Source organism: Pezoporus wallicus, unplaced genomic scaffold (assembly GCF_028554395.1).
Source record: "Pezoporus wallicus isolate ANWC-B61680 ecotype Strahan unplaced genomic scaffold, APGP_CSIRO_Pwel_v1 scaffold_7107, whole genome shotgun sequence".
Lineage (NCBI taxonomy): Eukaryota > Metazoa > Chordata > Aves > Psittaciformes > Psittacidae > Pezoporus > Pezoporus wallicus.
Window position 1 is genome coordinate 4014130 of NW_026642114.1, and position 27707 is coordinate 4041836.

General features: G+C 46.5%; 3 protein-coding genes across 8 annotated transcripts in view; 1 reads left to right on the top strand and 2 right to left on the bottom strand.

Moving 5' to 3' along the window:
• SMG7 (SMG7 nonsense mediated mRNA decay factor) overlaps window positions 1-14452 on the top strand; it is a 66625-nt gene extending 52173 nt beyond the window's left edge. Inside the window, exons 23-24 of one of the 2 annotated variants that reach the window (XM_057426961.1) lie at window positions 7500-7623; window positions 14428-14452. In XM_057426961.1, the coding sequence (XP_057282944.1) occupies window positions 7500-7622 (123 nt within the window). In that variant the 3' untranslated portion in view covers window position 7623; window positions 14428-14452. Of the gene's footprint in view, window positions 1-7499; window positions 7887-14427 lie in introns of those variants that run through there. The other variant, XM_057426963.1, reaches the window with a different exon arrangement.
• NCF2 (neutrophil cytosolic factor 2) lies at window positions 1112-12147 on the bottom strand. Of its 5 annotated transcripts, XM_057426973.1 has the most exons (15): window positions 11284-12147; window positions 10747-10829; window positions 10326-10434; window positions 9993-10127; window positions 9548-9655; window positions 8594-8653; window positions 7394-7437; window positions 7045-7186; window positions 6726-6788; window positions 6258-6336; window positions 4698-4741; window positions 3812-3963; window positions 3620-3731; window positions 3215-3377; window positions 1112-1318 (listed from the first exon to the last, which is right to left on the bottom strand). In XM_057426973.1, exons 1-15 carry the CDS (start codon window positions 11455-11457, stop codon window positions 1221-1223), a joined length of 1566 nt encoding a protein of 521 aa, XP_057282956.1. In that variant the 5' UTR covers window positions 11458-12147; the 3' UTR covers window positions 1112-1220. The 5 variants fall into 5 exon arrangements, with proteins under 5 accessions (XP_057282956.1, XP_057282954.1, XP_057282953.1 ...); XM_057426971.1 differs by lacking the exon at window positions 1112-1318 and having other exon boundaries at window positions 2692-3377; window positions 7063-7186; XM_057426970.1 differs by lacking the exon at window positions 1112-1318 and having other exon boundaries at window positions 2692-3377.
• A 2488-nt stretch (window positions 14453-16940) lies between the features above and the next one.
• On the bottom strand, window positions 16941-20533 carry ARPC5 (actin related protein 2/3 complex subunit 5). The gene is made up of 5 exons (XM_057426980.1): window positions 20332-20533; window positions 20208-20218; window positions 19651-19721; window positions 17737-17913; window positions 16941-17212 (listed from the first exon to the last, which is right to left on the bottom strand). Exons 1-5 carry the CDS (start codon window positions 20472-20474, stop codon window positions 17150-17152), a joined length of 465 nt encoding a protein of 154 aa, XP_057282963.1. The 5' UTR covers window positions 20475-20533; the 3' UTR covers window positions 16941-17149.
• Window positions 20534-27707: the final 7174 nt, after the last annotated feature.

The following is a 27707-nucleotide window of genomic DNA, read 5'->3' on the forward strand; positions in this document are numbered from 1 at the left end:
TAGCGTTTATTTCCTGTGTAACTTGGCTGCAGGCTTTTAAACATGCCACATTTTTCTAGAGAAGTCAAGAAAAGGCTTGAAGTTCTAGTGGGAGGTGGAGGGGACAGATCCTCCTGCTGGTAACCTGCCTGCAAATCAGGGTGTTGGCTGTTTGCAGCCAGTTTTTGAACAGCATACTACCAAATGTGTCAAAACTACAGTGATGATCTGGTTTTGAAATGACAGGCATTCATTGTAACCAGGCAACTCTTCAGAATAAATTCCTTTCAAAATAGCTGTGATATTTAGGGTATTGGGACAGTGGGGTTGTCCAGAACTTGCGTGATAGTATTCCAAGTGGACAAACTGCTGCCCTTGGCACCTTCGAAGCAAGGTTGTGCCACTCCCAAAACTGTGGGTGGCTGGTTCATCTATAGCTTGCGTGTTTTGAGGTACATAATTTTAAAATGCCAGAAGGAGCAGCTGTCAGCAAGAAGGACCAGAAATACTGTGAAAGTAGTGCCATGGGCAGAGAAGGGTAAATCTCTTGGACAGGGAAGAGGGCATCAGCGTTGTGTACGCTTTTATAAAGGGGGCAACTTTGCTGCAGAATGACCTGCTGAGATTCCAGGCAGTGTCTAAGTTACTGTCTCTTCTGACTGCTGCAAAAATGCTTTGAGATACAGCTCCCAAAGGTTTAAAAATGTATATACTTTTATTGGTGGGGGGTTTTAGTCACCAGGTCTTTTAAGTGAATTGTCAGTTGAAGCAGGGTGAGTCTGCATGGTGTCTCTTAAGCTCTTGGGGTTGGCAATGATGTTTTTAGAAAGCAAACACTGTTCAGCCTTTCCTGGTCTGTAGCTTCTTGAACACCAGTTCTGCTTCTGGATCTTCTGGCAGGGCTGTGAATGCAAGAGGCACCACCCTCATGGGTTTTCCCAGCTGCTGGCATGTCTGCATAAAAGCTTTGTTAAGGATAGGGCAGGTGGGACAGAGGAAGTCTCTTCGTAAGCACAGGTTTTATGACTGAATGCATTCCTAACAGGAGGATGGTGAGCAGCTTTTTAGTAAATACCCGTTTTAGAAAACAATGCAAAATGTAAAATAAAAAAGCTTTTAATACAAGTAGCAGTAATATTTAAAGTTCATTTTCAGGTGCAGTGATTAATACAGAAACTCCTTAATTGCAGTGGTTGAATTCTTAATTTCTTTCCACATCCACGACTTTAAGCTCTTTGAAATCACATCTCCAGGTCTTTACTGTTAGACTTTTGAACAAAAGCGGATGGGAAGATGCCTGTCTTCCCATTGCACTGGCCTTCTAACCAGTCTTCATTCACTGGAAGATAGAACCAACATGATTTTTGTCACCATATGGATATATAGGAGCACAATAACCTCCCTGTGCTATAGACAGGTCCTAGATCACCTCTTTAAGGTTTCCTGCTAAAGCCTGATGCAGAGAGGAATGTGGATGAAAGGAGCTGGGGAGGAATGAGGTAGAGAGCAAGCCTACAAGGTGTGAAAGAATGCAGGTAGGAAAAGTAGAACAAGATAGAGACTGAGGGGCTTAGAAATTGCCTTGAATAGAAAACAGTGGAAACAAAGTGAGTATGGAGAGCAGGGAAATGATCTGAGACCTCAGGCTGTTGTCTTCAAGGTGCCAACTAAACTGCATTTTCACCTGCTGTTCTATGTTTGTGTGAAGAAAAAACCCAGAACAAATCCTCAGAGCCTCTGCTACCCTGGGTTGAGTAAAGCTTAGGAGCTCTGAAAGCTCTTGCTGTGGGGGAACCAAAAGAGGTAAGAATGAACTTTTTTAGTGGGGAATATTTAGTTCAGCACTGACAGTAGAATTTTGGAGGGGGAGAAGTCATCAATGTATGGTGCAAAACCTTACCTGTACAGTGGTAGAGGTGGACTATGATCACTTGTCAAATAGCCAAATCACTGATAGAGTTACTTCCAGCAAAATAACATCCTTTTTTTTTTTTTTTTGTCTTTAAAACTTTCTGATGCCTTGATTTCATGCAGAAAAGGAAAACAGATGTGCTGGGCAGGGTCTGTCTGTAATTCTTCACCTGATACAGGTTCACTGGCAGTTTTTGCTGAAGCACAGTAGTAACTTTTTCCTCTATCCTACGCATTCTGCACAGGTTTGAAGGGATCCAACTCAAAAACATGTACTAGACTATTTACTCTGTATTTAAAGTCTCTATTCTCATTAAAAGCACCAAAGACTAATACTGAAGGGGACTGAGCCTAATGGAAGACTATGCTTAAAACCAAAACCAGACAGAAAAAGGTGCCACGTAGGAGAGATAGGAGTAAGAGCATTCTGCCATTGTGGGAGCAGTAGACAAAATAAGGCATCTCCTTTAAAAAAAGTGATCAGTAAGCTTAAACACAGCTCAAGTGAAGCCCTCTCATCTGGAAAGTGTATGGGGAAGAGGGTGGCAGAAGCAGGTGTGATGAAAATGTGTTGTCAGAGGTGTTTATAACACACTTGGGTGGGAAGCCCATGGTAGAGCTAGAGGAGCTCTGCTGCAGCTACAGCATGAGGCAGCTGCTGTGGAAGAAAGCACATGTAGAAAGCAATCTTGCAAGACTTTAGGTTCTGCTTTTTTTTTTTTTCTGCCTTTTGTCCATGGGGATGGAGCAAATTTGCCCTGTGAATGGAAAGTGGAAGCTCGGAGACAGCTCTTGGCAATGTGAAGGAAGGTAACTCTTGTATGTGTCCTTAGGTTGTCCTTACCCCTGGCTTCCACCTGCCACCTCATGTAATCTCTGCTAGTTTCTTTTCTAATGACTTGTAAAGTGTTTGAGTTCAACACAAGCTTTCTCAGAGTGCCCTGCAGCAGAAATCTGAGCAGCCTGTTTTCCATCTAAAGGTGGTAAACTGCAACTTGCAGAAGTTTGCTATCAGCGAAGGCTACCTGAGCTATAGACCTCTGCTCTCAGGTTTCCAGCATGAAACAGTTTGCTTTAGGGGACAGGGGGATTTGGGGGAAGAGATCAAAGTACCTAGTGAAGCTCATAACCCCCACTGAAAAATGTGCATCCAGTGTCTGACCAAATACCTGAGTGTTTTTGGCCTGACTGACAGATGTTAGAAGCTCACAACTTCCACTGGACTGAGCAGCAGTTGCTGCAGGCGCTTGGCATCCTGGGCTCAGACCCATGCTCTCACCAGAGCTGGAAGCTCCCTCGCCTGTTGCAGAAGGAGCACAATTACCTTTAGATAGAACAAGTATCACATCTCCTGCCTGAAACTCCAGGTCTTCAGGCTGGGTGGCTTCATAATTGTACTGTGCTACAACTTGGGTTGGTCCTGTCTCCTCCGGTGTTGGTTCCTGTGGCAGCTCCTCTGGTTTGCTGTCTGGTAAAACCCCTTCTCCCTAAGGCAGGAAATAACTGGTAAGGACACCTCGTAAATCCTCCTTTTTGTTTGTACCAGGGTAAGAAACAAGCTCTGTTTCTCTTCACCTGCTCTTTGCTCATCTGCCTTTAAACAGGTCACTGGCTAACTTTGAAAGCCATAAGCCTGCACTCACAACAAGGAAAGTAAAAGCAGTATCTGCTTGGGTTCCTTGCCAGGAGCAGGCAGAAGAGGTGGCTGCCACCACTAGCTGTCACTGACCTCCGTGATGTCGCACCAGACTGTCACACAGCTGTCCTTGCTCTGGCTCCAAGCTGCCTCCAGGTTCTCTGTGCTCAGATTCACTAGCGCTTGGCTTTCCACAGGCTTGTACCTGCATGTGCAGAGGACATGGGGTAAGAGTAGGAGCCCTGAAAACACAACTTTAGCTCCCTGCAGTGGGCAGTGCCTCACCTCAGCTGTGTGTGCTTGGGCTGGAGCTCCAGTTTCTTGCAAACCAGGTCCAGTAGCTCCATGTAGGAGAGGCTTGTCTCAACTTGCAAGGCAACTGTGTATTTGTAATGCACTTTGAGAATGCAGGGGCTGGAGATGGCCGATTTCGTCTCCTGCGGGTGGTAAACTGGATGTCAGAGCTTATGTGGCTTGGTGAGGGTAGGGAGAGGGACTGGAATATAGAAACTGTGGGTGCCTGAGTCAAATCTGAGCTGTGGGGCATCAGCTGGCTGCTGGTCAGGGAGACATCTCTGCTAGAGTGTGTCGCCTTTGGTACTTCTTTCAGGGCAGGTCAGTGGTTGTGCCACCTAAGCTATCCTGGGCTTGTCCCAGGAGAGAACAGAGTTGGAGATTAGTCACTTAGCAAACAAATGGTGACTTCTGGGTGACCAAATTTGAGGTATGTCTACCGTCCACCCCCCTCATTCCCTTTTTTTTCTGAGTTGGGATTGCTGTGTTTTCCCATTTCTCTCCCCAGTGTGACTTTCTGATGCACTGACCTTGCACAGGAGTGTGTGCACTACAGCCAAGCTCTCTTCATTTCTCTCTTCTGAAGTGCTACAGGTCAACTAAGATGGGAGTTTTACAAAGGTTCTGCTGACAGTTGCAGGTCCACTGCGGAGTGGACTGGAGAACTCCCCAAAAGCAGCCCTAGTCACCTGGTTTTGTGCTGATGACCTACTGGCTCCTCAGCCTGTTATGTTTTGGAGAGGCTAATGAATGATGAAAACCTAGAACACTTCCAGGGCCAGGGTGCTTGCTGGGCATGCCAGCACCTTTCAACATGCAGTAAATGCAGAATTGTAACACCAACAACACCTTGGGGTCTGCATTCACAAGATGTTACCTTTGCTGCACCTCTTGGCTGTGTCACAGTAACAGGAGCGCTATCTGTGGAGGAAGAAAGAGGTAGCTCAGGAAGTAGAACAGGGGAAGGATTACTGCTCAGTGCCTAAACAACATTCAGATCTCCTGCAGCCCATCATTATCTGTAGCAACATCAACCAGCCCTGGAGCCACTGCAGGTCACTTGAGTGAATGCAGCATCAGCTGTGATGGGGTTCATCTGTAAGATTTAGATGTAGTCACCAAGCAAAGGTTTAGTCTCTGTGCTTTCCCTCTCATAGGGATGGGACTTCAATGGGTCTTTCCTGTGCAGATTTAAAAAATGATGAATATGTGAGCTGTCTTTGCTCTTCTGATCTCCCTAGGTCCACACTGGAACTGGAGACAATCTCTGTGCTTCACTGGGGTCATAGAGCTAAATTTAGACCTCCAAGTACGGTGCTTTCATGTGGGTTTGTTTAAGTCTCTTCAAAAGGATCTATTCTATGTTTTGTCAGTGTTTTGACACAACTGTGCTTGTTATGGGAAGAGTCAGTGAAGTTGATTGGAGTCCCACTGCTAAATCTGCACTGGCTTTTGGTACTATAAAGATGCTCTTTGAGGTGGTTGTGTTCGTGAGCTGTTTGCTCTTAACTCATATGAGCCATAGTCATCTTCTGTATCAGCTTTACCACTAGACTGCTTTTAAGGTTGCTCTGCTTGGGAAGCAAACCCTGGCAGAAAACTGCAGCGGGTTAACACCCACGTGTTATAGTTTCTGCATATTGATTATTTTTTACCCCAAATGGGTTTTCCCTGCAGTGGTTTGGAGCTCGCAGCTCAGCTGCAGGCTCCTACGTCCAAGCACTGCATGATGTCTTCTAAAGAGGGCAACTGTCAACGCTTCCTCCCTGCTCTTCTTTTCAGCTCATGTTCTCACATGCTCGCAACAACAGCAGTTTTGGACCATGCACCTGAGCACTCCTGCAGAAGTGCAGATGCAGACAGCAGAGCCCTTTTCAGCTTCCCAGCACCCTGAGCCAGCTGTGCTGGGGGTGATATGGTGGTTCTGGTGCTACCATCCCTGCCCCAGGCCTGGGACATGGGACACTGGGTAACACTAGCTAGAAATACCCTTCTTAGGGCAACCACCACAGCTCCTTCACACCTAGCCCAGTTCATAGCAGCACTAACAACATTGTAGGTGCCCTGCTCTAAGGAGGAGCCTATAAGGAACCTTCTACCCCAAGCTTGAACAAGCTGGGTTATGTGCCTCATTCCTATCCCTAGGACCTTTCTCCCATTAGTTGCTGTGCTAATTTAAGAGCACTAAGGGACTTGCTTTCCTTGGGGACCCACCTGCTCTATTTTATTCCACCATCAGCATTGCAGTTGCTGTCTCCGCCTCCTGCTTTAATGTCCCCCCATCCTTGGCTGCAAATGGGTCTAGGAATGAAATAGTGATGAGCCCTAGCCCTGGTCTCAAAGTGTGAGGACATGGAACCAAGGAAACCATCTCAAATCTCCTGTCAGGGGTTTCACCCCTAAGGCACCCCTGTCCCTTGAGCTCCCCTTCACTGACCTGGTGCTGGCCGCTGTGGTTTCTCTGGAGCAGCAGAGCTGGGTGACTCTGGGATCTCTGCCTCAAGAGGAATTTCTTCCTGTGCCAGATAGAAAGAAGGTAGTGCTGTCAATCCCACCCCTCCTAAGGGAGCTGGGGTGCTACTGCCCTATGGAGCCTGATCTTCAACCCTCTATATTCCCAAGGTCTGTTTGGGGTCTTGAACCAGGGAAGGGTAACTTCGCTACCCCTTATCCCCCCCCGACATTGCCAACCACCACCCGGGGGGCATTGTCACAGCATCTGCCTACATTTTGCAGGTCTCTGAACTCACGTGAAGGTGACCGTGAGCTAGAACAACCAAGCCCAGCATTATGAGGGGGAGGGATTTGCAGGTATAGGTCCTGCTGGAAGGCCCAGAATGGGTGGTGGGTGAATGTGTGGAGATCTGCCCTCCCAAGGACACAATCTCCTCCTGGGTCTCCTTACCTGGATATGCAGCTTGTTCTGGAGCTCCACAGGCTCGAGGTAGTTGCAGGGAACAATCCCTTTCTGCAGGGAAAGGAGAGCTGAGTGGTGATTGCTTGGCAAGCAGGCATCCCACTGCTGCCAGACGCAACTGAGCTTGTCCTCACGCTACCTGAACACAGGAGAGTCCCTGAGGCTGGAAGGTTAGTTGATGCAGGTTGGATGGGTTTCAGCAAACCCTATGGCCTAAGCCAGGGTGGACATAATATGGGACTTGAATTGGAAACCCATTTAGTTGCTCACAGCAAGGATTTGCCCTGCAAGTCCCACCCCGTGCTACCTTTCCGTTGAACATCACTGTTGCCCAGTTGTCCTTCTCTTTCTTCAGGACAAAGACAATGTTTCCCGGCAGGACCTGCAGCTCCTCGGTGGTCTCAGGGATGAACTCATACAGAACACGATGTGGCTGCCCTTCGAGGGCCCTGGGTGCAGGAGCAGTGGACAGGTCAGGAAGGTGGGTGACATTGTAGGGGGAACCCAGACCTCTGCATCCTTGTTCCTATCAACCCCTGTTCCCCCTGAGTTTTGGGTTCTGGCTGGATGGCTGGATGCTTGGCTGTGATGGTGCAGGATGGAGTTGGACAAGGATGCATGGGTTAGCAGTGTTGTCCATCCTTCGTCCAACTTACCTGAGGACTTCTGGAGTCTTGGGCCTGGGTGGAGGACCAGAGGCCTGCCAACAAGATGGCAAAAAGGAAATTATCAGTAATCTGGAGGATTTTGATTGCTTTGCAGAAATATCCTACAGCTTCTACCATGCCTGTTATTACCCCTACGTGGTTCCTTCCTCCCCATGCTGATGGCAGGTTAGATGATTTGAACCAAAATGGAACTTTTTGCTGCTTTGCAGGGAGCTGAGGTAAGTTTTCGACTGTTTGCCACCCTGATACATAAAGTGCTGTGAGGATTATCACTGTCTTTGCTCCCTCTAAGGAGTAGTTTCTAAATTCTTCCGCCTGCAGCTGGTTTTCAGAGGCACAGTCCTGTGTTCGATCATGATTCTGGTTTCAGCTCACAGAGGGCTGAGACTGGGGATTTGAGACCAACTGGCATAAACTCTGCTTCTCTGTATCTTCCCATTACCGTGCTTGTAAAATTTCATGCTGCCATCATAGTGCTTTACTGTCTCTCCTGCTGTAGGAAGTTCTCTGGTGGATTTCATCAACCCTCTGAAGAAGTAACTTGAAATAGGCCTGACTCCTGTAGCGAGGTGTCAACACTTGGCTGCACTGAGGGGTGTATTTTATATTGCCTAACAGTGCTGTGGGCTGCAGCAGCTCCATTTCCCCATAAAAATCTTCTCAAAGGTCATGTAAAAAACTCTCGGGCACCTCTGGAGATGGAAAGATGCTGCTATAGCATCAGGAAAATGGCACAGAAAATGCAAGGGGCTTAGAGAATAGGGAGGAGGGTGGATAATGAAAGCAGAACTGCTCTTGTTTCTCCATGTCAGCTTAGACAGATGAACCCTAATGAATCTTATGAGGAGGGTCTGAGACAGCTCTGTGCTAAAAGCCGTCATCCTGCAGCAGTGGTGGAGGCAGAGGATGTGCTGTCCCGCTGCTACTTCCCTGTTCAGGGAACCAGTTTAACCTCAACCACAGATGTAGGTGGCTTCAGCTGCACTTCCTGATGATGGAGGGAGCAGCTGAGATTTGGGGGCAGTATCCTCCTCCTCCCTGCGGCAGTAGCAGAAAGTTCATGGTAGTGATGCTGCTGTTTGCTCCCCACTATGAGCTAGAGACCACAGTAGGGTGCAGGATGATACCCACCCCTATGTCCTCCTGAACTTTCACCAAGGATTCTTCTGTTCAGCGGTGGTGCCTTACCTGTGGCTGAAGTGGAGCAAATCCTGAAAAATCATCTTTGTCCACCACAGATGCCACCACCTAGAGCCAAAGGCAGACAGGTGATAATGTAATGCTTCCAGACCTCTCTTAAACCTCTGATGTCCACCCTCCTCCTTGGCTGTTGGCCAAGTCAAGTTCTTCAGGATGCTTCAGGTTCGAGAGGGGCTGTGATTTTAGCCTAAGCATCTTGGATTACAGACTGTGTACTTCTGGCACCAAAACTCACCTCTCAGCTATGGTAAGTTCTTGGCTCTTAGCCTCACTGCTACTCCAGTTAAAGTCATAACCTAAAAGTTTCCCTTTATGTTTCAATCACAAATGTTGAAGGAAGCCAATATATCCAACTTGAGCCCTTACTTCCTATAGGTGACTATAGGAAGTTCACAGATGTTTGTGTGCATGTTTCTGGGGTTCCTCTGATATCCAAGGAGCTCTCAGTTGCCCAGTTCACCAGTGCCTGCACAGCCAAAGGTTCCCTTTCTGGAGGAGCCCAGGACCTGAGCTCAAGGGTGATATCCTCATGCTTTGACTTTGCGCAGTCATGGGAGAAAAGCTTGCTTACTTATGGGAGCTGAAAAGCCCCTTTCAAATTGAGCAGAAGAAGAAGTGGATGTCTTTTGTGTCAGATGTTACATAGCTTCTTGGCTTGCTGACTGTCCTTCATTTCTCGCTAAGGAGAGAAATTGAAAATAGGCCATGCTCTTCAGAAACATGCTATTTAGCTTCTCTGTCTTATTTTTCCCCTGTTCCCCATGAGATCCCTACATGCCATTCCTCCCTCCATGCCTGGGGTGGATCCCTGAGGCATGGACCAGCTCCGTACCAATGGCTGCCTTTGATGCAGCAGATAGCAGCTCAGAGGAGTGGTGAGCGGGTGGTCAGCAGCACTCCTCAGCCCTCAGGCTTGACTCAACTAAGATATTTCTTTCTTACCATAGCCTTTCCCAGGTAGTCCTTCTTCTCCAGCTGGGCCACTTGCTTTTCGTTTGGTCTAAACAGCTTCCCTGCAGGCACGGCCACCATCTCACAGGTCTTCTGCTTCTGTAGCACAGAGAAATCATAGAGCTCTTCAGGGATGAGAGCATGGACTGCTGAATGTCCCCTTCCTTCTATCTCTTGGATTAAGGTCTCACTCCATAAAGTCAAAACTCCACTCCTGACATGGTTCATTTATCCTGATCTTCCTGTCCCTGCCTCCCCAGTGACCCAAAGCTCTTCCCACCAACTTGTGTCTCACTACAACACTCAAGCCTGCTGCATTTTTCTCCTGCTCTGCTAAAGCCATAGTTAAAAGGTGTGTTCTTTGGCATTTTTTTCCTTCCTCACTGCAGGGCTGCTGTGAGCAAACACAGTGGTTGGGAGATCTGTTCCTCCTTACCAGGATGGCTTCCATTCCCCTGTTGATCTTGTTATGCTGGAGCTCACTCTTCATGCTCATGGCTCGTGTTAGGTGCTCCTCAGCTTTCTTCCAGTCCTCCATCGTGGCATACACCAGTGCAATGTTATAAAGTATCTACCAAAGGGATTGGGAGCAAGGAAATGAGCTCTTAGGGCAGACGGATGATTGCCAGGAGGGTGATAGAGGACAGCAGGGCAGTGGCACAGGTGGTTGCTTGTGGGGCACAGAGAGAGGCTGGCTGTCTTCTCTTTAGATTTCTTGCACTGGTGAAGAAACCTCTGGAATCAAAACTGCTGGTCAAGTCTTTCTCACCTCGCAAGCGAAGAGCCTGTACCGCAGCCCCAGGATCTTGTAGTCAATGAGCTGGTTGCCTCGCAGCTGGGCCAGTGCCTCTTTGAAATCCTCAATGGCCTTTTCATGGCTGTAGAGCAGAGGACAAGGGTGTTACCACCTCGTGATGGCAATCTGCTTGCCTCATAGTCTTTATATATGCTTGTGTGAGTTAAGTTGGGTCTCTCCCATCTCCTTGCAATGTTTCTGGACACTCCAGGGTGAGAAGAGATGCTCCAAGACTGGTGTTAACCCCAAGAGTGCACTGCTGATGGACAGGAACCTGTTTTACCTTGAGGGGTTGCAGTTTGGCCCCTGGGGGTCAAATTGCCTGGGGCTGTCCTCAGCTAAAGGCTGGCGTCTCTGCAAGCAGCAAAATTGAAATAGAAACCCTTCCACTCACTTCTGCCTCTGGTAAAACACTGTCCCCCGCTGGAAATAAGCCACTGCCAGGTGTTTGTCGCAGCCGATGCTCCGGGTGAATGCCTGCATGGAGGTCGGAATAGGGCATAAAGGAGGTAAAAAGACTAAAAAACTGAAGGTGTAGAGCAGTTATACCTGTCCTACTTCAGCCAAGTGGCCTAAGCTGAGGTCTGTGTCTGTGTCTCCTGCAGTGCACGAGGTTCCTAATTTTTTTTAGCTGGAATCTGTCACAGCCTGCTCAGCAGTTTAGTGCCTCTGTAGTCACCCCTCGGAGAAAAGGTACGGCAAGCAGCAAGCCATGCACCTCTTCCGCTGCTTCGCCTGGAAAATAGGCTCAGCAGGACCAGCCCAGGGGTGTCACCCTTCACCCCAGTTTTAAAGGCCCTGAATCCTTCCCTTAGTCTGACTGTGGCCCTTAATCCCTCCTACCCACTGCATCCATCTGACTGTCAGGTCTGTGTGCAAACTCACTGGTGCCTGTCAGTAGTAGCGACTGCTGTAGAAGGCAGTACCTTACCTGCTCTGCCTCGGCCAGCTGTCCCAGAACCAAATGGATGCAGCCAATGTTAAAGCAGATTTTGGCAGGGGGGTTCTGTACGGCTGTGAAGGCATCCAGAGCTGCCCTCCACTCCTTCCTATCCACTGCACACACTCCTTCTTGCCACAGCCGGATCGTCTCCACCAAGGACATGGCTTGGTAGTGCAGGACGCGGCGTCCTCGGCTGCGTTGTGGATCCCGCCCCTCGCCTTGTCCTTCTGTGTGGTGCTGCTCGGCCTCTCTCTAGCTCCCTTCTGCCTGTATTTCTGCCTTCCCCACTGCCTGTGTCGCAAACCTGACAGGAAGTGGCCTCACATCAGTGAAATGCAGCCTCGGGATGAGGAAGTGGGGCAGAGGCAGCAGGTTTCCATGCGGCACTCCTGTGGGTTGCACCCCAGGTCCTCTCTGCCAGCTAATCCATCCTCGCCTCATCAGGTTTTGCTTCTCCAGGCTTTTCATGGAAAGACATGGATTTTGTCAGCTGGGTGGTTGATCAGGTCAAATTCAGGGCTGCAAAGCCACAGGGCAAGCACTGCAGCTGAGCCCCTTGTGCCCTCTGAAGTGTGGTCCTTGATGGAGGTAGTTGCTAAATGGCTCCTGCAGGCACAGCTGCCTGCAGCTGGACTGGCACTACCCTGCCTGCTGGCCCAAGCAGGAAAGTGAAGTACAGCCCAAGGCACAGCCTGGGAGAGCATTTGTCCTGCCCATCTCCCACTGCATTGCCCCAGTGAGGGGCTCTGCTGCTGGGGGTGTGTGGAACTGCCCAAAGATGGGCTTTGAGGGGCAGCGTCTGTGCCATGCTGAGCCCTGGCAGCAGTGGTAACTCACATTTAGCCCAACATCACTTCTTGAGGTGGGCTGCTGCCAGCAGGGGGTAACCTGGCACTCCGGGAAGGGCAGGGGGACATTGAGCATGTGGCAGCTGCAGAGGTAGTGATGGCAGGGGTCTGTCTGACCTGCTGATTCAGTTTGGAGCTGGATGTTCTGCACGTGGTTTCTAAGCAGTTTTGGAAGGACCTTGCCGCATCTACTAGCAATGATGTGTATTTTCTAAGAGCTTAAAATACATCAGCAAGACTTGTCCCTTGTGTGTTTACTGAAACTTCCCCATCAAGTTACAAAACGCTGGCAGTGGGAGGGAGGCTGTGGAGGACACTTGTTTGACTTCTGCTTGGCAAGAAAGCTGGGCTGCTGAACAGCAAGGATTTTAACCAGAAGTAGGACTAAGCACATCTCTGAACCTGGAGCTCTCTTTGGTTTTCCAATTGTAAGCATGCCCTTGGCATCCCTCTATGCCCAGTTGACTCCCATGGGCTTCCTACAGGAGCATGGAGGAGATTCTTTGAACTCCAGAAAAGCAGAGGGAAATGCCACCAGGTGAAGTGATGCTGAAGGACAGAGGTGGGAATAACAACATGGTGAAGATGAAAACACCTCCGAGATGCCTTTTCTCATTCCGGTGGGGAATGGGAGACCCCATCTGGCAGGAAATGGTTCAACTTACTGTAGGGATAACTTTCTACTCGTTTAATTACCTGAATTGATGCACTGCAGGGTCAGGCTTACCCCTAAACCAGTACAAAGGGAGCTGGAGGAGAACACGAGATCGCCCCTATGACAGTATCTGGTTTTTTTTTTTCCTTGTGGTTCACAGAAAGATGGGATCTGAAAGATGCAAGCACAGCAAATGCTCACAGCAGCTATCCTTCTGCTTGCTTATTTTTAATGTAACATTCAAGTCATTTCAAAGCTGTGATAAATGCACCCCTTCTACTGAGACTCTTCTTCCCCTTTCTCTTACCACGTTGATTTAGTAAGCAGACTTGTTTTTTTTTCTATGACAATGTCCAAGAGGAAATGAGTAACAGAGATGGTGACATCTCCTGTGGGAGATTCTTGGAATCCAGCACAAAAGCAGATCACCAGAGACAAGTAGGAAATACATATAAATGCCCAAAATCCAGGTGGCACAAAGGAGTTGGCTTTGAGTTTGTGTAGCAAAAATATGCATAAGTTTATCATAATCTATGAGGAGACCCAGAAATAGACTGATCTGGGCACCAGAAAACACTGTGTATGAGGAAAGACCAAGAGGATTGACCTTGTTTGGGAGAAGATCTATGATGCAGGAGGAGTAGAGAAGACTGAGCACATCCAGATCCTTCCCTGCAAAGCAGGTTTTTTTGGCTCGCTCCCTAAACAGTGGCAGGGAGCAAGGCAGGAGCCCACAGGAACTGTTTGGCGATGATTCAAAGCCCAGGGATTAGCAGTGGCTGCAGCTTCTCTCAGCTGTGACTGATGAGGTGCTGTTGTCACATTCTGGCCAAAGCTGAAGGCAGCGGTGGGAGGTTTACAAGCAAACCTCAGAAGCACTGAGCCTTCCTAGCAGGGCTCTGCAAATGCTGTCCCCTTCGAGTGTGTCTGATCTGCATGTATTTTTCATTGAAAGCTTCCTTCTTGTAACAGAAAGGGAAATGTGTTTTGCAAAGCTGAATTGCTTGGGGACTTTTATTCCCTGCCCATCTTTCTCTGTTTTCCTCTTACAAACCTGTTGTGCCATGTCGTTCAAAGGATTAGAACACCCTTTCTGCCTGGTTGCATACAAACAGCTGCTTGCCACAGCAAGCGGGAACAAGTGGGGTTTGGGGACAGGAGTGGAGGACAGCCTCCACCAGCCCCAACTGCTACAAGGCAGCAGCGAGTCCCATAAGTGAGCTCCTCTCCATCTTATGGGCTGGCCCCACACCTGCTCTTCACTGCTGGAGGTCTTGTTAATGCTGTTCCAGTGGATTTTGGGTGGGCCAGGAGCACTTGGTGCCCTTCACCATGTGTCTGTCAGGATACCAAGCTCAGGCTCTGCTTTGCCATGAGGGCAGAAGGAGCATGTACCTCCTCCTGCAGAGCCAGGGCCTGATGATTTGATGCTGCTCTGGTCTCACTCAGCTGGTGGTGGCTCCTGTGTAAGGTGAATGCAGCACTCAGACACAGGTTGCTGTTTGGCGCAGCTGGGGCTTGTTCCCTGCTGTGATATTTGTATGGTCCATGAATATGACCAAGGCAGGATGTGGGGGGAAAATATAATGTATTTCTTTTTTTAAAGTAGATTTACTTTTTACTTTCCAGTCACTCAGTTACCAGAAGAGATGCCTTCCTGAAAGTCTTGCACTACTGCCCCCACTTCGTTGCATGTCTTCTGGCACATCCCATTTGAGCACAAATGCATAAGATGTGCATGTATCGTGTTTCTGAACATATCACAGCGTAACCGGAGTGGAGGGTGGAGAACCTCCAGATTGCTTTTGTCACTGCCTTTGTTTGTATAATGCCACCTAGAGGTAGCTGACCTGCTTTAACATCAATTGTTTTGGAAAATATTTTTCACTTAATTTGGGATTCCAGTTCGGTTTGTTGTTTTTTGTTGTTTTTGTTTTTTTTTTTTTAAATTAGGACTGATTAGTGACTTAAACAATTTGGATGAATGAAAGGAAACTGAGAAGCCAAACACAGTCCCTGGGAGAGCTGTGAAGACAGAACCTTCACTGACATGCCCAGGAGGGAGACGTCTCTGCATATATGTGGTCGAGACCTCTCTGGTCTTTTCAGCAAGGCCAGGTCTTCCACTCTGTGTGCCCAGTTCTTCCTGTGGTTGTGCCTGTGTTCTTCTGAAGGAGTTAAGCAAGCAAAAACGTCCTAGGAAGAAAGGGAGGGCGGGCACCAGACAGTTTGAGGGTAACCACACCACTGGTTCCTGTCTGCATCAAGGCCCTGAGGACATGGGCTGCTCTGCCCCCGGGCTATCCCACGGGCACCCCTGGGGAGCCATTGAGACTGGCCGGCTAACAGGGCTGTGCTGCCCTGCTCAGGAAGGCACAGCTGCTCCAGCTCTGCTGCCAGGCTGGCTGGCTGCCTGTCCTTGCCTGCAGCAACATGTGGCAGGGCTAGGGAAGCTGAGGGAGGAGGTGGGATGGAAGTGAAAAAAGGCTTTTACTGATTCATGAATGTGGTGCACCAGGAACACTTGGGCTTGAGCTACCTGAAGGAATTAGCATCCCTTTTCCGAAGCAATGACTTGAGTAGTAAATATGCAATGTCCTGATGTCGGAGTACTCAACACCAGGTTTCTGTATACACAGGCCCTCCACAAGTTCAAGCCATTAATGATGATGTAGGCACTTCACCCACAGGACAAGCCCAGGACTGTATCTGTGTCTAAATTACTATTAAAACCAGTGCTTAATTGTTCAGTCTCTTGGAGCTTGGGCAGGCAGAGATAAAAACAAAAGCCCAAATGTGAAGTCAGTTTTGCTCCAGACAACCACCCTGCTAGGCCATCACCCTTTTGTTTTTGAGAAAGCATCCAACATGAATGGTTGTGAGGCGCCTGTTCTCTGGCCACAATTTCAGTATAGGCAGATACATCTCTAGTAGTCCTGTTCCGCAACATTTTTTATGTTTAAATATCTCACTAAAATAATGTCATATTTTTCAGTTGGATGAAGCTGTGCCTGTATCATCATCACATATAGGTATGGATAATGGCTAAAAAGGAAGCCTACCAACGGGAGAAGCCTAACAGAGGGGAGAAGTTTTAGAGCTTGATTTTTTTTACTGTAGTACACCCTGGAATAACAGCCTGCTGAAACTTCAAGGCATTTCAGACACCATGTAAATATTCAGTGATGATTTATTTTCTGGTCCTTATTATTATTACAAAAAAAAAAGCAAGGTTAAAAAACCAGCAAAGATTTGACAAGTTCCCCAACAGTTTTACATAACTGAATGGCAGTAAATTGGTGAATGTAAAACAAGGCCTAAACCTTTAATGGTGATCTGGGATGCCCTGGGCTTTCCTAATTCTTTTTGAAGTACTCTTCAAGAACCCAACTCGCTCACTAGCTAACACGCTGTGGCACAATGCAACAGGAACTGTCAGATATCCTTTAAGATCCTACACACCTAGAAAACAAAATATGGGAGCTCTACAAAGATGGTGTGGGTACCAGCATGCATTTCTCAGATTACCCCAGGAGGCCACACTGTTGTGCTTGACAGAATCACTTTCAAGTTGCTGAAAGGATCTGCCATGTTAAAGCTGCTTCTTTTTCTTCTCTTCAGGATCTTTGCTCCCCAAAATAAAAAGAATTCACTGGGCTGGGCTGCAGTGTAAATGGACAATCAACCTTCAAAATTCTACCACACTGCATGATGGACAACTTCAGCCCACTGTGACTTTCCTGCTGCAGACCCAGCATCTGACTGATCACAAGGAACCTGAACATGCCATGAGTTGTGAGGTTAAGGAAAATACTCAGCTCTCTGGAATGATTAACTGGGGTTGGAAAGGAGCTTTTGATTTCTGTCCTATTCATGGCTGTAGGTTCAGAGGTTGACTGAAGGAAACATGGTCCACTTACCTATATTAATAGCTGCCCCACTTCTCAAATAATAGTTCTTAAATCAAACCACTGCTTGACTAGCAATAAGAATTAAGACGTTGCCCTACGTTCCTCAGCACTTCCTCAGAAAGTCAGGTCCAAATCTGCCATAATTATACACAAATGCAAATCACCCTAAACATGAACTTGTGCATGTTACTGTAAGTGTCACTGAAATGTTTGTAGTACCAAATATTCCTGTTAGAAATAAAATTGCACCTTCATAATTTTCCAGAACTTAACAAGAAAGGAGAACATGATATGCATTATTTGTCAGGTATGAAAGAAGCAGTGAGAAGGCAAGCTGAGAGACAGGTGCTGCCCACAGGGCAGCAATGGCATTTGGCTGTTTGGGTTTTGTACCAGCACTTCCCACACTGTGTATGGCAGACAACCACTTGCTGCTGGATTTAAACTGTTTTCCTGGCTGTCAAAACACGGACGATGGACCCTACTCCTCCAGCAGCCAGGGCCTGAAAAGACACACATGGCAGTTAACACCAGGTCAAGGCAGCTACAGGCCAGATCAGAAAGGCTTCCCAATTGTGTTTTAAATGAGCATCTCCCCCACCTTTACATTAAGAGTGAAACACTAGCACTCAGGGTGCCAAGGAGGAATAATCACAATCACTTTAAAGACAGCTATTTAACAAGCTTTTATTTCCCTACATAGCTAAGTTGCAAATCTGCTTCCCTCTAGGAAAGAAATCCTAGTTCCATCTGCTTGAATTACTGGACTGATCCATTTTGTTTGCCTCAGTCTGACAGAAAACCAAATTTTATTGGTAGTCTTTACCCAGGGCACCCTATCAGAAGTAGGCACATGTCATAACTCAGCTCTGAGCTTGCAGGAACATACCTTCCTCCCACCATGAAATACGGCACTGAGTTTTACCAGAAAAAAAAGGTGGTTCTCACCAGGCTCTGTGAGCGTGCCTCAGACCCAAGAACTTGCTACCACAGATAAACCAGGCAAGAGCACATGCTATAAACGCACCTTCTCATGCCACTGCAGCAGCACAGCGCTGCTGTTGTCAGAAGGGCTCTCAAAGCCTTTGTAGATGTACTTCATTAGCAGGTCAACGCCATTCTTGTCCAGTGACTGCACTGCCTTCTCAATATCGTTGGCTTTGAAAGAGATGAGGACCTTCAGGACAATACTTTCTGCACGATCCTGTCAACAAATAAGGAAAGCACAGTTGCATTCATTCTCATATAAGGTACATACAAACAGTACTCATCTCTCAAACAGAACCATTTTTTTTATCAATTCTAAAATATGGTTTCATAGGGCAGTTTGTGAAGAGAGCTTATGATAATAACTGATAAGGTCCTCCCAATGATAAACAGCGTAAAAGTTTAATGTGTTTGTCCTGCTCTAGGTTTTCTGCCTCTCTGCCTGTGTTTGTAATTCTCTACTTACTAAATTAAGTTATGGCTAAACAATAGATTTTCACATCAAAACTCAAGGTCTAGCAACTTCCAAAAGAATTGTAATAAATAAGTACTTGTCTTGGCCTCCCTTCCCATTAGAGCCTTTTCCATGCCTTTGTACCATTTAACATGATACAACTATTATAATCCATGCAAATACCACTGGCCAGACTGAAAGAGCTGACTGCTGGAAGCCACGTGCTTTCAAAGCAGTCAACTTCTGTCTCAGGCACACTGGCAGTATTAATATTTTGCATTAATAACCATTTGCAAGTTGATCTGGATGTCATTTCAGCCCCAGGAATGTGTATGGCATGCCTGCAAGCAGCAATCAGCCATGTAATCTGCAAAAAGCAGCTCTTCCTGTTCATCCATCACTAACTGATGGAGGCTAAAAGAAAAAGGTCTCAGGTTTGTTGGACTTTTGAGTAATTCCACAAATATTTCAAGCAGCTTCCTCCTACAGAAATTACAGACGTCAGTTTTCTTGCCCAATGTAATATCCCATAGCTGCTTGGCTTAGCAGGACTTCTCACATAAAGAACTCCAAGTAAAAACAAAAGTTCCACAAGATCAACTGAAAATAAAGACAGCCAATAAGATTCAGTCACTGCCTTTCACAGTGTATTCTTAAATTCATCAATACAGAGCTAATGGAAATGGCTCATTAATATGAGGACAAAGCTCTTCAATCTGTTATACAGCACTATCAGTAACAAAACTGGTTCTTAAAATCCTGTGAAACCCAAGAGGACAGGGCTGGGACTAGGTAAAATAATCACTGGTGGCCTGGTGAGCAGCATGGAAACATTCCAGTGGGATTCTCCTTAAGGAGAGAGAACAGACATCTGCAGGCACTCACCATCTGGGCAGTTTCACATCCTATCTGCCTGTTCCTATTGCCACCACGAGCATGAGCCATTCAAAGTTTATTCTGGGGAGGTTCAGAAATACATACATGCAGCAGGCTCCTACGTTCTGTCACAGGGGGAGCGCTTGTGTTTTCTGAGGGTTTAATGGCTTAATTTTGATTGGATGTGGTAACCATCAGTTCTTCCTTTTTTGTAGGTTCACAGTCTAGCTGTGCTAGCACAGTTTCATTAGTCAGAGGTGACTACTGCAGTTATGGTTCCCCGACTGTTCAGTACCAACTGCCTCTATGTGCTGCCAGGTCTGGATCACACATGGGCATCTGGTGACATGTGGAGCTAGCCAGGGCACACATACACAACCAACACAGGTAAGAGAACACACAAAACCTGATCTAGCACCAAGTTACAGGGATGTGCGCAGATGACATCCAAACTATAGTATTTTGAACAAGATTAAAACACCAGAGATTATGGCTGTTTTGGGGAATACCCTAAAACCAGCTTCCTTGGCTTCCCCTAAGGCAGAGGGAATAGAGGCAGAGTCTGGTAGAGTTGGTGGGATAGAGGTTACAGAAACAGGAAAGGATTTTTAAGGAGTAACCCACCTTCACTGCCTGGTTCTTTGTGTTGATAGGAGGGTTCTTCAGAGCTGCCTGTAGTGCAGCCATCATGTTCCCTGTGCTAGATAGTTAAGGATCAAACATTGAATATTTGGAAGACAACAAAACCAGCCCCAGAACAGCGATAACTGCAGCTGGCTCGTGCATGGCTGAAAATACTTAGGTTCAGTGGATGCAGCGATTCTCTCAACAGATAGCACGAATTAGTGTAATTGTGACATCGTTCTCCATCACTTCTGCTATCGATAACCCTCGAGACCAGGCCTCAGCTCGGCACATCCACGCACGCACTCCCCAAAGCAGTCCCTGGGAAGCGCTCCTCCACGACCCGGGAGGCCGGGGAAGCCGGAGGTGGAAGTGGACACACGGAGCTCTCTCTCCGCCGCAGGAAACCCCCTTCCTCCATTCCCCCTATCGCCCCATCAGACGCCTCCCCGATACCGCAGCCCCGAGACACCGCCGTCTCCGCCGTGAAGGAGGAAGCGGAGCCGCCTTCCTCCTACCAACCCCAGGTGCCCGTCTCCCTCCCTCGGCGGGAGCACCGGTCACGGAAGTCCTGTAAAAGGCAGAACCGGCTGCCGCAGCGCCCGCTCCCGGCCCGCCCCGCACCCCGGCGCCGCGCCCGCTCCTGACGGGAACGCTCCTCGCAGCCCGGCGGAAGGATATTGCCGCAAGCATGAGTCCACCTCGCCCTCGTCGGGTCCCGCTTGCCCGTCGCCTCCCTCCTCCTCATCCACGAACTTGTTCTCGTCGTACTCGTCCACATCCACCCGGCGAAACCGCGCCGACGACACCGTGTGCTTCGCCATGGTAGACTAGCCAGTCGCCGCCACGCGCACGCGCAAGCCGCGCACGTACCCGCACTCACGCGAGAGCAGGGGGCGAGCCCCGCGCAGGCGCGCTGGGGAGAAGCTGTTGACTGGAGAGGCCCCTGTTTCGCGTGGGGACTGACATGTTCTTGGGTTTAGTTGCCCCATCTGTGGTATAATAACGAATGTATTGAATCACAAAGTGAAAACAGTGCTCAAAACGATAGGAACGTTTTTTGCTGCTGCAAGTTACAGTCGGGCTGTGTAGACCTGTGCTATCTACATTATCCTCTTAGATATTTCTTACTATTAGAAAGTTACACAGCTTTGTGAGGTTGCTCTAGGGCAGCAGCCTTAGGGACAAAGTACACACACAAACTCACGCATATCGTTGTGTCCGTAATTCCCCCTGTTATAACGGAAACGGTGGGAAAACTCTGTTCATGTATCAGCCTTACCTGCAGAGCCACCTTGATGGAGGAGGAACTCTGGATATGTTGTGTGTTCCACCCAAGCCGCCGCAGCTGGGAAGCCACAGTCTGCTGTAGCCATAGCGGTTGCCTGTGGGCTGCTTACATTTTTCTGATAGGAACTGGCTGAAGGGCAACAAATAAATTAATAGCAGGAGGTAATCAGAAGATACCAAGGTTTTGGTTTTACTGCTGTGGGTTTATGTTTGAAAGATACAGGACTAAAATAAAAGCATATTCATAATCAATTATTTCAGACTCACAGTTATTCTGTGGGCTAACTTTTGTAGAAGGTGACTTTATTGATGAAGGTCTTTTGCTATCTATGATCTCAGTTTTGCAGCCTAAAAGTGGTTGAATTTGTATTGTCTTCAGCGTAGGTGTCTGCTGCTTGGAAACATTTCAAAATCAGGAGTTTAATTGAATTACTCCTTTGGCATTTTTAAATGCCTTATAATATTTTTAGGTCTGGGGTATAGATGTTCCCTCTGAAAGGGCAGAAACATTTCTGGGAAAAGCACTGAGTGGCTTGGAGACATGGGAGGTAGCAGACTGCCTTTCAGCATTTGAAAAGGCTGTTGAGAGGCTGGGCTACCAGGAGAATAGGCTTTTAATTTCTGCAGCACAGGAGGCTTTCCCTGAATTGCTTGTGGAAAGGCTTTGCTAAAGTGTGGTTTCATTCCTGTCAAATTGTCAATTTGGCGTGGATTTTGTCTATCTGCTTGTCTATCTGTCTTGATGGTTGAGTTTGTTATAAATGTGGCTCAAATAAATTGACGAGAACCAGACCAATGAATTGAATTGGTTTATTGAGCAAGCGACAGCAAGCAAAACAGCACTGAGCGGCTGGGGAGTCTCTGCTCCGCCAACGGCACGCAACCCACTTCCCCAAAGTCACTGGTTTTATACTCTTCTTCATCCGATATACGTGTCACTTCTTGGCGTACTCTGCGTCTATGTGGCCTGTTGATAAGGGGTCTCATTCTGCCTCCCAGTGGGTGTGGGGAGGAAGGCTCCTTATCTCCTTCCCCATACATTGCTTACTTTAATGGATGCCTGCGGTCTATAAGCAAAATGTCAAAGTGCCATAATTTTCCAGTAACTCTTAAGCAAGCAAGATTTGATTAACAAACAGTAATTTACTCATCACAATTCCCCTTTTTCTGTTTACCAAAAAATTTGTTCATCAAATCTTTGGAGTTCCACGTGGCTTAAAATTAAGGCGTCTTCTACTGCAGATTCCTTATCTAGTGGCTCATATTGAGCCCTAATGAGCATCAAGTGGGTGGCCTCTAGCCTGTTTTTCACAATTACAATCACTTTGTTAAACACACACGGGCCAAAAGTTAGTCCCAGAATTAACAATATTAAGGGCACTGCAATGGTAGACAGTAATGTAGTCAGCCATGGAGAGTAATTAAACCACGACTCATGCCAACTTTGTTGGGCTTCTCGCTCCCTTTTTTCTAGTCCTTCTCGTAACTTGGTCATGGTGTCCCTTACAATCCCAGTATGATCAGCATACACACAACATTCTTCCTTAAGTGCAGCGCAAAGCCCTCCTTGTTGTAGGAACATTAGGTCTAATCCTCTTTGATTTTGTAACACTACTTCAGATAACGACCGTACAGATTTTTCTAGGGCACTTACGGATTGTTCGATTCTAAGTCCTCATCTACAGGCATTCTTAAGGAGTGAAATTCTTTACTTTGTTTTACTAATGAGGCTACTCCTGTACCTACTCCTGCACCTCCAAGTCGTTAATGCAGTGAAAGGTTCTCATTTAAACAGGTGATGGTCTTGGGCAGTCTGGTGGTCATACATAAAATTTTCAGGATGGTAAAGAATTCTTGGTATTATCATTACTTGGATACAAAAATCTGAGGAATCATTAAACAATTCTAGCGACAGGCAAGGTGTTACACCTATTTTTGAGCAAACCCACTTGGCATTTTTGGCTAGTAATAACCACTTAGCTGTTTTTTTCTGTTTAGTAGAATTTGTATTAACGTCACATAGATGTTTTTGACGTCTTGGAATTTTTTCTACACATCTGCCCTTTCCAATGACCTGAATCAATGTTAGCCCTTGATTTTCCTTTCCCCATGTACATTCTGCTGGGTTAGAACCATTTACATGCCTAGCCTTTGTAGTAACTCCCACCCCTTCATAAAAAGGAAGCTTTATCCCATAACACAGCCAGCAATGTTCGGTTAGGTTGGGATTGGTGGCATTTAACAACTGGTAACTAGCTTCCATTAATTTCCAAAGAAAGTTGTCTCCATTAATGTCCTTAGGATTTTTGTCCTTAGGATTTTGAGTGTCATTTAATATGAGAATCATTGAGTTGTTGGAAATTATTGTGTCATTTTTAACCCGCACTTCGTCTATTTCAGGAATTTCCTCTGATGGTTTTTCTGCTAGTACTTTGTTAGGTCCTACGGGTTTAGGATCTTGTGGGATTGGTTCCTTCTTTATTAAAATGAGGCCCCCACTATCGGCTCCTGGTTCCTTATATCGTAACCCCCAAGTTTTCCCCGTTACCCACCCTTGGTCGAAAGGGTTCGTTACATTAATCATCAGATGCTGATCGTTTCCCAGTTCGATTCTCCCACGGGGAGCCAATACTATTCCTCCATTCCAATTTCGTTCCAGAGGGGTACATCCATAAGGCCCCCATTGTACCCTTAAAAACCTGTCCGGAGTTCCAGGGACCCAATCTGAGGCTATTGTTTCACATTCCCCGGGGTAATTGCAATATCCTTTTCCTGGATTCGAGCTTGGGCAGAAGTAAAATCCCACACGATCTAAACACGGGCTTCTAGGCACTAGTTGACAGAGGCTAGCAGTAAAAGTGGGCCCTCCTGATGTGATTACACTTTGGACTATTCGTTGATCTTCCCATCTGAACAAGGTCCACCTGAAAGGTTGATGGACATATCCTTTTACCGGGATTAATGTCCATCCCCATATCCAATAGATGATCCAGAAAATTGGTGGGTGACCTCCTCTCATAAATCCGGATTTCCAATCCTTCCCTTGAAATTTGATAGGGGTCTTACTACCCACCTGGCCCATCCACTTAATTTGCGTCTCCTTCCACCCTAAACTTTTGGTGGCTATGGTCCCTCTATATCCCCACCTTAGTACGCCTCTGCTTCCATCGCCTACTCCGTTACCTGGAGCAGCGAGGTCATTTATCTTCTCAGCAGCAGTCGCAGTCTTCAGGGGCTCGGCCATAGTTGAATCCTAATATTCTTGAGGACAGAGTTTAGGGCTCTTGGGTATATGTTCCTCTTGTTTCAATCGTCTCCCTTTTTGGATATAGGTAGCCGCCCTTAAAGGCACCTATGAGCCCACCAATTTTCTGATCCTCAATAATCAATTTCTATTCCTGGTTTTCCTTTGTTTCCACCCAAATCGAATCTTGCAAATTTCAATTGTTCGATCCCAATCCAAAGTTACTACCCTTCCTGCAGAAGTTCTGTGTATTCCTTCTAACATGACCCGTCTGTCAAATCTAAGTATATAATGTCTCTGGACTTTCCCGCAGCCATGTTTTAATTATATTTTATGTCCCTTTCTTCAATGTGATCTTAAGGTCCCCAGGTTGGCTGGTCACTTTCCACTGTACATCTTGAATCAGTCCCTTGACGCGTGTTGCATGGGTCCATCCACGTTCGGCCGTACGAATCGCTGTTTCTGTGGTAAGTAAAACAAGAAATGGTCCCTCCCATCAAGGAGTTAAAGATGCCTCTTTCCATGTTTTAACTAATACTTTATCTCCTGGTTTAATGGAGTGTTTGAACATATTTAGAGGTGGTCTCTGGGCTATCATACCCCGTTTGCGCAATTCTTCCCTTCTCTGCATTAAATGTACGATGTAAGTTTTAAGATGTTCATCCTCTACCTTCGGGTGTTTGGCTGGGAATTCCATATCATATGTCATTCCATACAACATTTCAAAGGGTGATATCCCTACATCAGTTCTTGGCTGAGTTCTCACATTCAGCAATGCTAGAGGTAAACTCTTTACCCAGGAAGTTTTAGTTTCTAACATAATTTTTGTTAACTTTTTCTTAATTTCCCCATTCATTCTTTCCACTTGTCCAGAGCTTTGCGGATGCCACGGGGTATGATACTCCCACTTTGTCCCCATAGGAGCTAATGCTTCCCTAACTGTTTTGGAAATGAAATGAGGACCCCTGTTGGAGTCAATGACTTCTATAATCCCATACCTTGGGACTATATTCTCCAGTAATATTTTCACTACACTGCTGGCTGTGGCTCTAGCAGTAGGGAATGCTTCTACATAGTGTGTCAAATGGTCTACTATTACTAATAAATACCTATATCTCCCTACCTTAGGCAGTTCAGTAAAATCTACCTGTATTCTAGCGAAAGGACAGGTCACCAATTCCCACCCTCCAGGTATTTGCCTTCGTAGGTGTTGTTTATTCACACGTTAGCAAGTCAAGCAACAATCTCCTATCACCTGTTTTACAACATTATGAACTCCAATACACATATATTTTAGGGCAAACTGATCTATTAAGGCTTGGGCTCCCCAGTGTGTGGCCCTATGGAATTCTTTCATAACTTTCCAAGCCAAAGTTTTCGGTAGTACCACTCTGCCATCCGGTAATTTCCACTTTCCCTGACTTTCTTTTACTCCCATCTGTTTAAGTTTTTCTCGTTCTTGTGTGGTGAACACTACCGCTTGAGGTTCCCTATTCTTGGGCTGCTGATCTTGTAGACCTTTGATGGATTATAGGTACTGTTAAGAGCGCTGCCCATTTTGCTTCTGTGTCTGCTAAATTGTTTCCTCTTACTGTGGGAGATAATCCCTTGTACTACAGCTATTTTTCTTGGTTCCCTCAAAGCCTGGAGAGTTTGAGTAAGGAGTGCTTCATGTATAAGCCCTTTTCCTTGTGAATTTATTAACCCTCTCTCTTCCCATATTTTCCCAAAAGTATGCACTACTCCAAAAGCATATTCTGAATCCGTATATATGGTTCCAGCTTTACCTCTTAATAATGGTAAAGCCTTTAATACTGCATATAATTCACAACTGGGGCTTAGGGGTCCTGACTCTATTACCTTAAATTCCTTCCCATCAACTATTGCATATCCTGATTTTTGTTTCCCTTCGACTACTCGGGAAGATCCATCTACAAACAGCTTCTCTCCCTCCCCTAGCTCCTCTTCTTCTAAGTCTGGTCTGATCTTTGTCTGTTCCTCAATGTTGCGTAGGCAATCATGAGTCACACTTTCACTTGGCTCCCCATATAAGAATTGTGCTGGATTTTGTAAGTTTGTTACTTCAAGTTCTAATTTAGGAGAAGAGATTAAAATGCCTTCATACTTCATAAGCCGGGCGTCTGTTATCCATTTATCGGCTTTCTGCTGTAATATACCCCTGATATTATGTGGCAACAGTACCTTTAGTTCCCCTCCAAAGGTGATTTTATGTGCTTCTTCTACTAGGAGAGCTGCAGCCACTATCGCCTGTAGACAGGTAGGCCATCCTCTACTCACAGGGTCTAAAAGCTTAGAGAGGTATCCCACCGGCTTCTTTCCTCCTGCCCATTCCTGAGCCAAAACCCCGAATGCAGTTCCTTCATCAATACTGACGAATAAATAAAATGGTCTCTTTACATCCAGTAGGCTTAAAACTGGGGCATTAACTAAGTCCGCCTTTAATGCTTCTGATTGGCCTTCATCATCTGCTGTCCACTTTAATAATCCATCCTTAGTCAGCTTAGTATAGAGGAATTTCACCTTTTTGCTGTAGTCTTCAACCCACTGCCTACAATATCCAAAGAGCCCTAGCAGCTGTCTAACTTGCCTCTTAGTTTTAGGGGCTGATAGTGATAGTATGCTGTTTACTCTCTCGGGGTCTAACTTCTTTCTTCCTTTGCTTAATCTATGTCCCAGGTATTTTACGTCTTCCTCAACAAATTGCACTTTTGACTTTGATACTTTCAATCCCTGTAGGCTCAAGAAATTTAATAATTTAATGCTCTCCTGTCGGACTTTCTCCTCACTTTTCCCAGCTAAAAGTAAATCATCTACATATTGAACCAGTGTGACACCCTCACTTAACTCATATCCTTTTAAAATTTGTTCCAAGGCTTGTTCGAATAAGTTCGGAGATTCTGTGAACCCCTGAGGCAGAACTGTCCACCGTAATTGTTGTTTTCTATGGGTCCTCCCATTCAAAGGCAAAGTAGTCTCTGCAATCTTCTCTCAGAGGACATGCCCAAAAGGCATTCTTAAGATCTATTACACTGTACCACTGCTCATCAGGACATAATTGACTTAAAAGAGTGTGAGGATTTGCCACTACAGGGAATCTAGCCACTGTTCTCCTACTGATTTCTCGTAGATCATGCACTAACCTGTATTTTCCATCTGCTTTCCGTACGGGCAGGATAGGAGTGTTAAAGGGAGACATACAAGGTTCCAGTAATCCTTTTTCAAGTAACCTCTGGATTTCCGGTTTCAAACCCTGCCTCCCTTCTCTAGACAAAGGGTATTGTTTTATCCTTACTGGTATTTCTGGGTTCCTTATTGTGACTGAAAACGGTTCGATATCCAATTTGCCTACCGTTTCCGGGGTATACCATACTTCAGGGTTTATCTTTTCTTCATCTGTTACTCGCAGTGGGCACAATTTAATCTTCAATGTTTCATCCTTTACCTCTAAACTAATCCCTAGTTCAGTCATTAGATCTCTGCCCAATAAATTATAGTCTGCTTC